This window comes from Protopterus annectens, chromosome 2.part0 (assembly GCF_019279795.1).
Source record: "Protopterus annectens isolate FY-2018-M chromosome 2.part0, PAN1.0, whole genome shotgun sequence".
Taxonomy (NCBI): domain Eukaryota; kingdom Metazoa; phylum Chordata; order Ceratodontiformes; family Protopteridae; genus Protopterus; species Protopterus annectens.
In genome coordinates, this window is record NC_056728.1 from 1686856223 (window position 1) to 1686869261 (window position 13039).

Below are 13039 nucleotides of genomic sequence, written 5' to 3' on the forward strand. Positions count from 1 at the left end.
GTGTTGTCTGTTTTTATTAGCAGGGGTCCTGGTGAGAGTAGGGATTTAAAAGCTGTCAGAGCATGCTGAACAGCTAGCATCTCTTTTTGCTTGATGTGCAGATGAATTTGACTTGGGCTCCAGTGGCCCTGAATGCACTTGTCATCCAGATGTGCCCCCCAGGCATAGTCTGATGTGTCTGTGGTTAGGGTCTGGGTGGTGTGGGGTTGGGTAAAGGGAAGTCTCTTGTTGTGGTTGCATGCTGCTGCCCACCAAAGAAACTCTGTCCTTAAACAAGGTATGATAGGTATGATGGTTTCCAGGTCCTGAGAATGATGGCACCAAAGGCTTTTTAAGTACCATTGAAGTTTCCTCATATGCAGCCTGGCATATGGAATTAGTAGAATGCAAGAGGCCATGAACCATAGAGCCTGCAGGATTTTCCTTGCGGATAGCTGGGTTTTGGTGGCCATTTGAGCAAAGTAGCCTGTTAGATAGGCTTGTTTTTCTGGAGTAAGGAATGCCATCTGGGATGCTGTGTCCAAGCTTGCTCCCAGGAATAAAATCTTTTGACTGGGGACTAGATTTGATTTATTTTCATTGATAGTGTACCCCAGGGAGGTTAGAAGGTTTTTTACAAATGTCAGGTGCTGCAACAGTTTTTCCTGACTGTGTGCCTGAATCAGGCAATCAACCAAGTAAGGGTATATTTGAATATTTCTCTGTCTGCAATAGGCAATGGCTGGAGCCAGGCATTTTGTGAAGACTCTAGGAGATGTGGATAAGCCAAAGGGAAGTGCAGAGAACTGATAATGCATAGATCCTGCCCTGAAACATAGATATTTTCTGCATGAGTCTCTGATAGGGATGTGCAGGTAGGCTTCTTTTAGGTCTGGGGTGTTTAACCAGGCATCTTTGGTCAGCATAGGAAGAAGCTGCTGAAGGGTGAGCATTTTGAATTTTGGTACCACCAGGAAGGTGTTTAGAATGGAAAGATCTAGAATTGGGCGCCAAGTGCCTTCTTTCCTGGGTACCAGGAAAAGTCTGGAATAAAACCCTTGACCTATCTGTTCTGCAGGAACAGGTAGAATTGCCCTTATGGAGAGCAGGGAATGAACTTGGTTTTGTGCCTCTGCCCACTGGTTTGGAGGAAGGCCTGCGAGCCCTTTTGGGGTTGGCAGTGTGTGGAAGTAAAATTTGTACCCCTAGGATACAATGTTGAGGACCCATCGGTCTTTGGTGATGGAGGACCAGTTTTTTGCATGGTGGGCAGGTTTTCCTCCTAGGGGCACAAGCAATTGGGCAGAGGTGAGGAGTGGAGTTGAGAAGTCATTGTGAATTCTTTCCATAAGGGGGTGGCTTAGCACTCCCTGCTTTAGAAGTGGAGGTACTCCATTGCTTAGATCTCTGGAGACTGTAATTTGGGTGGTCTGTTTCCCCTTGGTCTAGTTTGAGATGGCCTTGAGGGGGCTGGAAAAGACCAATGTTTCGAGGGACAATGCCTACTGAATCTTGAAGGCTGCACTTGCAAGAAATCTTTGACTGCCTGCATAGACTTAACTTTTTCTTCCATCTTTTTTTAGGACCTCTTCTGCTTTGGTGCCAAACAGATTGTCCTTATTCAAAGGAGCATGTAGTAATTTTGATTTGACATAGTCTGGCAAGGTCTGCTCCTTAAGCCAAGCATGCCTTCTCAATACAGAACCAGTGACTGCTGCCCTGCAAGATGATTCTAGGGCATCAAACCTACACTGCAAGGTATGCTTGCTGACTTGGCTGGCAGAATGCATAAGCTCCTGTAATTATTTTCTGCACAGTCTGTAAAGGTAGATAATTTTTGCTTATTAAGTTCCATAATATGTTGCTGGTATTTCAGCATGTGAACCTGACAGTTCAATGCCCTAATGGCGAGAGTTGCAGAGATGTATACTTTTTACCCCAGCTGTCTGAAGGGGTGGGATTCTTAGCTGTAGTGACTTTTATTCCTTTGGGCCCTTGGAAAATGACCTCTGGATCAGCAGAAGGATGTTTGAAAAGAAATTTGTGAGAGTCAGGGACTCTGTAGTACCTGTCTGGTCTTCTTAGAGCAGGGGGTAAAGTATCAGGAGTTAGACTGAATTCTATAAAGACATCATCCACAACATCCAGAACAGGAGGGATAGCTAAAGGTCTATGTTGTGGCAGCTCTAAAAATTCTCTGAGTCTCTTTTTGAACTGAGGATAATCCTGGCATTCCCAGTGGAAATGCTCTCTTAAAGTATGTAGGGTTTCACCAAAAGAAAAATCCTCTGGAGGGGAAGCTGAGGGAATGGATTCCTCTGCATCTGAATCCTCATAAGCAGATAAAGGCATGTATTCATATTCAGAAACCTCAGAGTTGTCAGACTCCTGGTCAGTTAAAGCTGCTGGGGACGGGTCTCTTTTTCTCTTAGCAGGGGATGACTGGCTTCCCCTAATCAGCATGATCAGGTATTCTGCCATTTTAAGCATTTGAGACTGTGACAAGGAAGCAGGTGCTTGAGTTTTTGTCTTTGGTTTTTTAGGTGTAGCTCGTACTCTTGGCCTTAGAAACTTGGTAGTTTTAGACAGAACTGAAGACGTGAAAGAAGTTGTCAGTTTGTGTCAAATATCGGTAATGCAAAGAACTTTCTTGGAAGCCAGTGCCTGCACAGTGGCTCCAGACCCATCCAAGGTAGAGACATCCACAGGTTCCCTAGTCAAAGAAGAGTCTCATAGCATACCAGAGTCCAAATGGGTCTCGGTAGCAGCCTGCAAATCAATTGAAGTGGGCATCAGGGGCTGCAAAAGCACCTCACTGAGTACCGGCAAACTGGTGACTAGCTTAACAGAAGCGTCATTGGCAGTTTTGGACCTGTGCAGTCTATCTCTATCTTTATCCTTACGTTTTTTTTTTTGGAAGATTGGTAGTCGGATGGCTTACCGAAGCCATTTCGGAATACGGAGATCGAGGGTGAAAGTACTGAGCGACAAAAAGGGCCCGACAATGAAGAGTTCAGGCATTGAACAAAGAACAAAACCATCAGTGAGGTACGCCGTGGTCTGGGCCTAAACAGATGACGCAGTAAGAATGGTATTTGCTTTCCACAGGCGAGACAATTGTTAACTTTTTCTGACATTGGTTAGAGAAAGAAAAAAGGATCCCCAATGGGGTACTTAGCTTTAGAAGACTTCAAGATGATTCAATTCGGAAACAAAAACTCAGGTATCGGCCGACTGGCACTCGCGTGAACTGCTTCTGCTTCGAGCTCCTCGGCAAGAAAGACTGATGTAATGGTGTTGGATGCCTGTTTTTATATCCCTGACGACATGACGTCAGTCCTGGAGTGACAGCAACCGACGCAAAAATACTAAGTCTCTGGTATTTGGGCCGCCTGAGGGCTACCTGAAGGCAGATAACCCAAGTGTGATGACTGCAACAGTGAAACACAAAGAACATCTAGTAATGTCTGTCTTTCTTGTACACACAAGTGAAAATATATTCCTGTCCCAGACAGCCTAGCAACAAGTGGACGTCTATGTCAAACTGTGAATGAAAGCAACAGGGCAAGCTGACTTTATGTTACCTAGCTAATAAACTTGTGCATTTGTGCCGAAGTTATGTGTAACATTTCAGTTTACCTTTTTCACACTGTGTACCACAGGCTAGAAGGAACAACACATAAACCATTTTTATGATAACCATCCCTAAAAAGGACTTTAAGAATGCAGAAAGAGAAACAGGTGGCCAGCTAATGCTCTGGTCTGCTGTGATTCCTAGTCCTGCTGCTTGAAATGCCACTATAGAGACTTGAGTGCTCAGACAAGAGCAGTTGGACTGGAAGATGGGGAGTATATAAAGTCAGGCAGAATGAACTGGCACAAGTGATGAGAAGCACACAACATGGAGTATTTTCCTTCACAATCATGACAATTTCCTGTCTGCACAAACACAACCCCACTAGACCTAGCACCACAGAGCATGGCTAGGATAAATGCATGTCAAGCTCACCAAAAGTGAGATAGCTTTAAATAGATGCTTTCTTCAGCCACATTATATGAAAAAAACAAGTGTACCAGAAAGATTTATGCAAGGAAGTAAGATACAAGGTTATGTTAATATCCTAGGTAATAAGTGGGACTATAAATAAGGAGCAATGCATATTATCCATCAATCTGAGTATTAGCACACTTCAGGGAATACTGGATTGTAAATATTATAGCAGTTTACATTTCCGATCTGCATGTATAGTATATGTAAAGAATCATAAATGCTGGAATGACGCTCCACAGTTTGTCTAGTTGATTGATGTGTCACCCTGTGAATGCATAACAGTCTTACTCCTGCCAGTTTATACTAAGTAATAACTATAACAGGGATATTAAATATGTGAATTTTCATCCTGTCATATCGTCTTTTTTCATATAAGTTCTCTGGTTTGGTTCTCGGCTGGGGTACATTCTGTGTAGAGTCTGAATGTTTTCCCCGTGTTTGTGTGGCTTTTCTCTGGGTGCTCCAGTTTCCGCTCACATTCGTTAAACATATTGTAGGTGGACTGGACACTCAAACTGGCCATAGGTATAAGTGTGTATATATAGGTGTGTGTGTGTGTGTGTGTGTGTGTGTGTGTGTGTGTGTGTGTGTGTGTGTGTGTGTGTGTGTAGTGTTGCAGAACAACTGTGGCATAGCTAGCCAACTGGTGATATAAGCACTGGTTCCAGATGATGGTCACTGTTGATGTGACACCCTGACTCCATGTGCAACAAATGGGAAAGGGGGTGATGGATGGATGGACAGATGGACGGACGGATGGACAGATGGAGGGACTGACGGATGGATTTATCATAAGGATTCAGAATTATACAGTTGCACTGGCTGTCATCATTGTGATTCATTCATATCATATTTATTAACATAACTGAACAGTTTGATGTTAGCTTTATAGCATCGCACTGAGACAGGCCAGATGTGTGTGTGTGTGTGTGTGTGTGTGTGTGTGTGTGTGTGTGTGTGTGTGTGTGTGTGTGTGTGTGTGTGTGTGTGTGTGTGTGTGTGTGTGTGTATACATGAGTGTGCGCATGTGCGTGTATTTTACAGTGATAAGCCCAAATTTATGTGGAACGCTCACTTTTACATACTATTAGATACATTATCTTATATAATTCAGAAATGGTATCTAAGCAGTTTGGATTTGTGCTTATATAACTGTGTTTTTCAGCTCTTTCTGTGGGTGGGCATTCATAAGCTTAGGCCTGTTAGCTCTTAGAAAAAAGGGCCTTTAAAAAACAGAATCTGATTCATAGCTGTGCTAATACTGCAGTACTCATAGTCTTAGTTCATGTTATTGACAGAGGCTCTTAACAAGCTCTAATTGCCATATACAAAATGAAAATGTTGTGAGTGGCTATAAGCATCTCCATGGACAGGAAGTAGTGCTATCGACAGATGTACCAGACAATACAGCATGTCTGCTTTAATTAAGACAGTGACAGTAGAAGATCAGTAAAAAATGCAGGGAGAGGTGTGCACTAAAGCTAAAGGTGCTGCTAAATAGTACACCATGGATGTAGAAAAGGGTGGCAATCTAGTACAAGTGGAGGATTCTTAAATGGTAATGGGAATTTAACACTTAACTGAGTTGTTCTGTGGTATTCAGTTATTATTTTTCAGCTGGACATTGGTAAATGTTATTCTGCTCAGTTTGGCCTGCTTGGCAAAATTACAGAGTGTTGCAACTTCAGAGACTGCAAGGTGCCGGGAGATTTCCCCCTACCCACTCCCATCCCCAAACACATACATCAGTGTGCCTCGCCAGTGAAAGTCTTTGTTCAACACTGAATGTGATCATGAGCATCTTCTTAGCTAACATATTTACCATTTCATGCATTTGCAGACTGCTTCATACACTGAATGTAATGTACTGATAAATGCTTTATTTATTTTTTAATTAGTTGTATCCCTTTCTGCACTTGAACATCATTTATTTATATAGTATTTTCTTTTTCTGAACAACATAACCACAAATACTTCACAGATTCAGAATATCACTCAATAAAAGATAAAATAAAAAATGCTGACTGTTCAACCCTCACAGTTTCTTCTTTCTACGTCAGTAACTGACTGTACTATCATTATTATTTTTCTGTTTGATGAATACTGTACCTTAAAAGCTTTTGCAGCTTCCTGGATTGAACAGGTTTTGTGATTCACATGCATATGGGAGTTTTGGCAGACATCACAGATTAGTTTTTTGTGATCCAGACAATAAAGTTTGAACTTTTCCCCATGACTTCTGCAGACGGCAATGCAGCTGGTTGTAGAATTACTTCTCTGCTGTTTAAGAAATGTTTTTACAATACTGCTCAAAGTATAGTTTGGCCTCAGGTCATCCATTGAAGACTTTTCCCTGCACATGGGACATTCCTGAACTGCACTGCATTCCCAGTAATCTGTCACGCATTTCCTACAGAAGTTGTGTCCACAGTGAAGTGAAACTACGTCTCCAAAGATTTCATAACATATTGAACAAGTTAGATCTTCTATCATGCTAGCAGTAAACTCTGTTGTAGCCATGGCTATGACACAGGTTAATGGTCTGTTTTAAAATAACTTTCATTTCTATTCTAATTTACATTTTGTGACTTTCACATTTAACTTCCGTATACAATACTGTTTTTGAACTGTAACTCTTTTTCTTTTTTACATGTCACTCCCACTTCATAAGAAGTTAAGGGTCAGGTGTGGCTTGCTGATAAGCAACCTCTGCTGTATAAGGAAATGCTTTGAATGGTAGCCGCCTTGTTCTTTAAACAAATAGTCAACTAAAAAATGTTTCCTCGTTCCAGCACTGTAAACACAGATAGTGAAAGAAACCAAAATTAATACGTAGATAGTAGTTGAATACTATTTGAAGAGTATGCCAAGTTTTTGAAACAGAGCTCAGACTTCCACTAAATTCACTACATCCAAGCATATGTGACTCATATTTAACAGTAAGAAAAAGGTAACAAAAGACATGTCATAATGTATATTTTGGGAACCTCAAAAGTTCAAAGGGAGTTTTCTGATATCTTCCAAGTCCATTTCATGCAAAGCATGATTTAATTGTGAAGTTCTTCATGTTTTTTTATGTAAGTAGCAAAACATCAAGCTATTCGTGATTTAAAGTGTTTTTCTTGCCTCACATTACACGGGTCAGCATGCTTTGTTTTCACTTCATAGCCCTATAATGGAAGTTTAACGTACATCTAGTAAAACTGGTCCTTCTGCATAATCTTGCTGAAAGTAAAGACGTCTAGTTTTGCATATAATTGAAAACATATATTTTTAAAACTCATGTACTTTAACTATACCTCTCAACTCTCCAGATTTTCACAGAATGTCCAGATTTTTGGCTCATATTTTTGGTCTGTTCCTCATAAAAATTGTGTTTTTCTGACAAATCACTGACATGATCTGGGCACTGAAGTCACTAAATAATGGCATACATTTGAGTTTCAGACTTCCAAATCTTATTTATTTATTTATTGACATTTGCTAACTGGGTTGGTTCAGCTGGGCTCCATACAGAAACAGTTTACAGAAATTAAAAACATTTGACTCAAAAGTATGAAAAAAAATCAGTTAAAAAAGTTAAATATACAAAGCAGTAATACATGTACAAGGGCTATACACATCATGTTTTTACAGACTAACACTATATATACATATATACATTAAAATTTTTGTCCAGCAGTATTGGTTTGATAGACTTTAGTAAGTATTGGCCTGAAGGCATACTTGGATGAAAGGGGAGGGATTGATAAAGGTATGTAAGAGGGGTGAGGGGAGGTTCAGTTGGGGCATGACAGGGGCAACTTTTGGAGTTAAGTAAATGAAGTTTGAGTTTTTCTTTGAAGTGTGCTGGGTGGATAATGGAACGTATATGAACTGGAAGTTTGTTCCAAACATGGGCAACCGAGTGTTTATATATTAGGTTCATAGGTTCATAGGTTCATACTAGGCTATCTGCCCGAGGGCATTTACAAGCCTAGCCCATAGTTTTGTGGCTTACGCCACCCCTTTAGTATGGGGAACTATACCCATTATTTTGCTGTGCCTCTGTTGAGCAGTGACACTGAGGTAATCCCTGGGGTATATCTGCGATCTCCCATCCATTGGTCAAGATTTCTCTTGAACAAGGCCAGCGAGGTGCTCTGCCTCACATATACCGGGATTTTATTCCACAGCATAGGGAGTCTTTGGGTGATGAATCTATCCCTCCAGCACGTCCTATTAATAGCCGTGTCGAGGTTTAAGTCTCCCGCCCATGTGGCTCTGACGGATCTAGATTTTTTGAGGTGAAGCATATTCATCAAATCTGGGTTTGACATGGCCTTGTATGTTAGGCAAAGGTCACCTCTGAGCAAGCGGTAAGTGACTGAATAGAGCTGGAGTTCTTTCAGTCGGGCAGCATAGGACAGATGTTTGAGACCCTTTATCCTTTTGGTGAGGAACTTTGTGGCCTCTCCAGCTGCTGCAAGTGTCGGGTCAGATACATTCGAATGGGGCATTGTACTCAATCATTGGTTTGATGAGTGATGAGTATAGGGAGACTATGACCTCCCTTGATCTAGATGAGAATCCCTTCATGATAAGGTGGGCAATGTAGAAGGTCTTCCTAACTACTTTAGCTACATGGGTGTTGAATGACAGACTACTATCAACCTGGGTCCCCAGGTCCCTGATAACTTTTTCTGTGCTCAGTGGATTGCCACCTATTTGGTAGCTAGGGGTAACCTTGTTTTTCCCGAAGGGTATGACTATGCATTTTTTGGCATTTAACTTTAGGCCATGGCTCTGGCACCAGTTATCCGTTTTTGTGAGACCCTTCTGAAGGATATCTGTGTCAGATGTGTTTTCTACTATGGCGCCCAGTTTGCAGTCATCTGCAAACTTTGTCAGCCATAACCCTCCTGTGTTTGCTTGTACTTGGAAAAGTAGATGCCAAACAAGAGTGGGCCCAGGACTGAGCCCTGTGGTACACCACTTGTGACAGGCTTTGAGTCTGACATGGCGCCAGCAACTCTGACCCTGTGGGTTCTGTCACTCAGCCAGTTTGCAACCCATCTTGTGATGTATGGGTTAACATTTAAGCTGATGAGTTTTTCAATGATACCCGAGTGGGGTATTGTATCGAAGGCCTTCGCCAGATCGAGGTAGGCTGTATGGACTGCCTTTCCTTCATCAATGGCTTTGGTGACTGTTTCAAAAATGTCAACCAAGTTTAGAAGGCATGATCTGCCTTTGACAAAGCCAAACTGGGATGGATCCAAAGTCTGCAAATTCCCTATGTCTTTATTTATGAGGTCCATTATGATCCTCTCCATGGCTTTGCAGATAAGGCTTGTCAAGCTAATGGGCCGGTAATTTCCAGGGTCGGTGGAGGCACCGCCTTTGTGAAGTGGGACCACAGTTGCAGTGCGCCACTCCCTGGGTACGTATCCAGAGGTAAGACTATGATTAAACAGCTGTCCTAGCTGTGGGTTTAATTCCTCGTTGAGTTCGTGGAGCACACAGCCGGGGACACCATCAGGTCCCATGGATGCTGTGTTTTTTGCTTTGGAGAGAGCAGTTCTCGCTTGGGCGTTGGAGATGTTTGGGGGGCTGCAATCGCTTGGTATAGATATCTCTCCTTTTGGGGGGGGGTTTGCACTGAACCTGTCAGCCAGTATGTTGGCAATGTCTGTAGGATCAGTAATCTTCACATCATTTTGAACTAGTTCTGAGCATATCTGGGAGTTTCCTCCCAGGTTTCTAACATAGCTAAAGAAGGCCTTATGATTGTCTTTTGAGTCTTTAGCTATTTTTCTCTCAAAATTTGCTTTGGATGATTTTATGAGAGCTCTTAGTTTTTTACTTATAGTGATCAAGGGTGTCTTACCTTTTAAGGATTTTGCTCTATCTTGTAGTAGCTTCCTCCTTTTGTTTATGGCTGGGGTCCACCAGACTGGACGCTTGCCTTTGGTACAAAGAGTCTTTGTTTTGCTTGGGATTGCCTTATCCATGCAGTCCTGCAGGTGCTGGTAGAAGGCATTTGTAAGTGATTCAGCGGCTTGAGTACTGTTTTCCGCCGACTCGGGGGCCTTAAAGGAGACCACACTAGTCTTTAGAAGTGTGAAGTCGGCTTTCGAGAAGTTCTTTACTGTGGTCTTTTTTATTTCAGGTGGGGGTGGGATGAGGACCTCCAGCGAGATTAGTTTGTGATCTGATCTCACCAGTGAGGGGTATACTTCCAGTGTTGAACATTGTGCTCCCATGTTCGTGATGATGAGATCAAGTATGTTTTCTCCTCTTGTGGGGATGGTGACTAGTTGTTCCATGGCATTTGAGTTTATGAATTCCAGGAACTTTTGGGCTAGGGTGTTTGGGCTTGAGTAGTGTTCCCAGTCTATATTAGGGTAATTGAAGTCACCTAGTATGATGGTGTTTGGTGATACATTTATCCCTCTAGTGTTTTCAGGAAGGCCATGTGAGGTTCCTGAGTTTGTGAGGGTGGCCTGTAACATGCTACAATTTGCAGAGCAGTCTTGCCTATGGCTAATTGCACCTGGATGGTCTCCGATGCATCGTGCGTTGCCACCAGTCTTGAGGTGTGGGTGTCTTTGATGAATATGGATACCCCCCTCCTTTCTTGGTATTGTCCGGATTTTGGGGCCGGAAAGCATGATAAGAGGTAAAACCTGATAGTGCTGGGGTGCTCTCAGGAGCCTTGAACCAGGTTTCTGTCACTGCACAGACATCAATGTTCTCCATACTGAGAAGGGCCTCGAGTGCGTGCATTTTGAGATTTAGACTTCTGGCATTGAGCAGCATTACCCTTAGTTTTTTTCCTTTTTGTGTTCTAGGGTGGTAGGTTTAGAATTTGAGCCTTGCCTAAAAAGGCACTATGGGGTGACAAGAGCCTTTGCCAATATCCGAATCCCAGGGTGACAGGTGCAAGCCGTCCCTTGCGAAGCAGCGTGGCTTGTCCAGCATGTCATCCCAGGCAGACAGACATTGGATCCCCTTTGAATGACACCAGAGTTTAAGCCAATTGTTAAAGCTGATCATCTTATCTCTGTATTGCGGCATCATTCTTGGTGAAGGTAGGATACTGCTCAAGGTCAGGGTCATACCTGCCTGGGCTACATAATCAGAGAGCTCCTCAATGTCTCTTTTCATGTAGTCCAAGGAGGTACGTCTCAGGTCGTTTACACCAGCGTGGACAATGACTGAGTCGTATTTGTACCTGCTGTTGAGAGACCTGAGTGCTTGCGTTATGTGGTGGATTCTAGCACCCGACAGGCAGCTTACTGTGACCTTCTCCTTACTCAGTCTGGTGAGCGGGACGTCAGTGTGTCTGACTATGGAGTCACCAATGACTAGTGTGTCTGGCATTGTGTTTGGCCTTAAGGGCTGTGACTGTTTGACACTCTGACTGTGAGGTCTATGTGTTGCAGGTGTTGTGTTCTGAGGTGGTGGTTGTTTGGGTGTCTGCTTTGGTGGCCTCTGCTGTTTTGGTAGATTTTTGATCAGAGCCGCCGAGTATGTCTTTGTGTGTTTATGTGTATGATTTGAGGTTGTGATGGTACTATGTGAGACTGGGTCTATAGTGTGTGTGGTAACCTTCTCCTCCTGACTGGTCTTGCCAGTCCTATGTTGAGAGAGCTCAGCCTCCAGTTTGGCCGTATAGTTGCATCTCTCGCATGTATTTGTGTTTTGTGGGAGGAGGAGAGGGTTGTCTGTGTACATGAGGCAATTGTAACATTGCCTCAATATTCCCAGGTTCACCAGCTGAGCAGGAGAGGACACTAGCAACTGATCCCTCGACATGCTAGAAGGACTAGACAAAAACTTTAAAAGAGATTCCGGGGATGTGGGTGACCGAGAAATGGGGGTTTGCCTTTTGGGGTGCTATCTATAAGAGTGCCGTATCAAGGTAATAAGTACTGTAGGAGCAAGTGCTAGGTTTAACAGATAGAGAAAAGTCTACTTGGAGTCAAGTAGAGATGATCTTTTAGGTATTAGAGAAAGTGCTAGTAACAGGGATGCTTAAAGGTAAGATTGAAAAGAATGCACTCTGCAGTGTGCACTAGAGAAGTTAGATATGAAAGTAGGTAACTTGAGTTTTACCTGTTTAAAAAGTTAAGGTTTAGTGGAGAGTTACTATTTTTAAAACAGCAAGATGGACTGAAAGGGGTGGTTACTTTTGTATTTTGGTACTATGAAATACTGTAGGATGGCCAATAAATTTAAATAATTGAAGGGGTGGGATTTCAAAAGTGATGGTTTTGTGATTACTCACATAAGCCAGTGAAAGTAGAGAGAAATGAGATATATGGTCAGATTAACATAAGAGGCGGGCAACTAGAAAGACAGTGGTATTTAACAAAACAACTTAAACTGGTGGGAGGGAGGGAAAAAATTCTGCCTGACTCAGAACAGAGAGAGCTGTGGTCTCTTTTGAAGTTTTAATATGCTGTTAAAACAGAATGCAAGCAAAACACAAGATAAAGAAAACAAACTACAGTATTCAAAATATAGAAAGGCAATACAGAAATACAAAAAATAACAGCAAACTAACCTTTCCTTCACAGCAAAGTGTAGCAGAGTCTGGATGAGCCTTTCTGGTATTAGCTTACCTACTGTTTATTGAGGTTGGTAGATGACCAGCAGTTGTTGATTAGAGGCACGGAGAGTCTGAGGTGGAGTATAGATAGAGATGATGAAAGAGAGAACAGGACATGAAGAAGGTTTGTAGAGAATGAAGTGTAACATTTGAAATTGAGATAGCAGTAGTAGTTGGGGGAATTCAAGCCACTGGAGAGAGTTTAGGGCAAGGCAGTGATGAGAATTGTATGGAGAGTTTGTGATAAATCTAGTTATCTTATAGTAAGTTTGTTTAAACTATGTACAAGGTTGTAGACTGGATATTAGTAAGCACTGGGGCAGTATATAGAAGGGAGGGGAGGAGTAGAGCTTGTGCAAAAGAGAGTCTGGCATTCGCAGTTAGAAATCTTTTGTTGCGATACAGTAAGCCAA

At 42.5% G+C, this 13039-nt stretch overlaps 1 protein-coding gene across 2 annotated transcripts in view; it reads right to left on the reverse strand.

Moving 5' to 3' along the window:
• LOC122793576 (E3 ubiquitin-protein ligase TRIM35-like) overlaps positions 1–6627 on the reverse strand; it is a 373048-nt gene extending 366421 nt beyond the window's left edge. For both annotated transcript variants that reach the window (XM_044061742.1, XM_044061743.1), the window contains exon 1: positions 6140–6627. In XM_044061742.1, coding sequence (XP_043917677.1) covers positions 6140–6550 — 411 coding nt within the window. In that variant the 5' untranslated portion in view covers positions 6551–6627. The remainder of the gene's footprint in view (positions 1–6139) is intronic.
• Positions 6628–13039: the final 6412 nt, after the last annotated feature.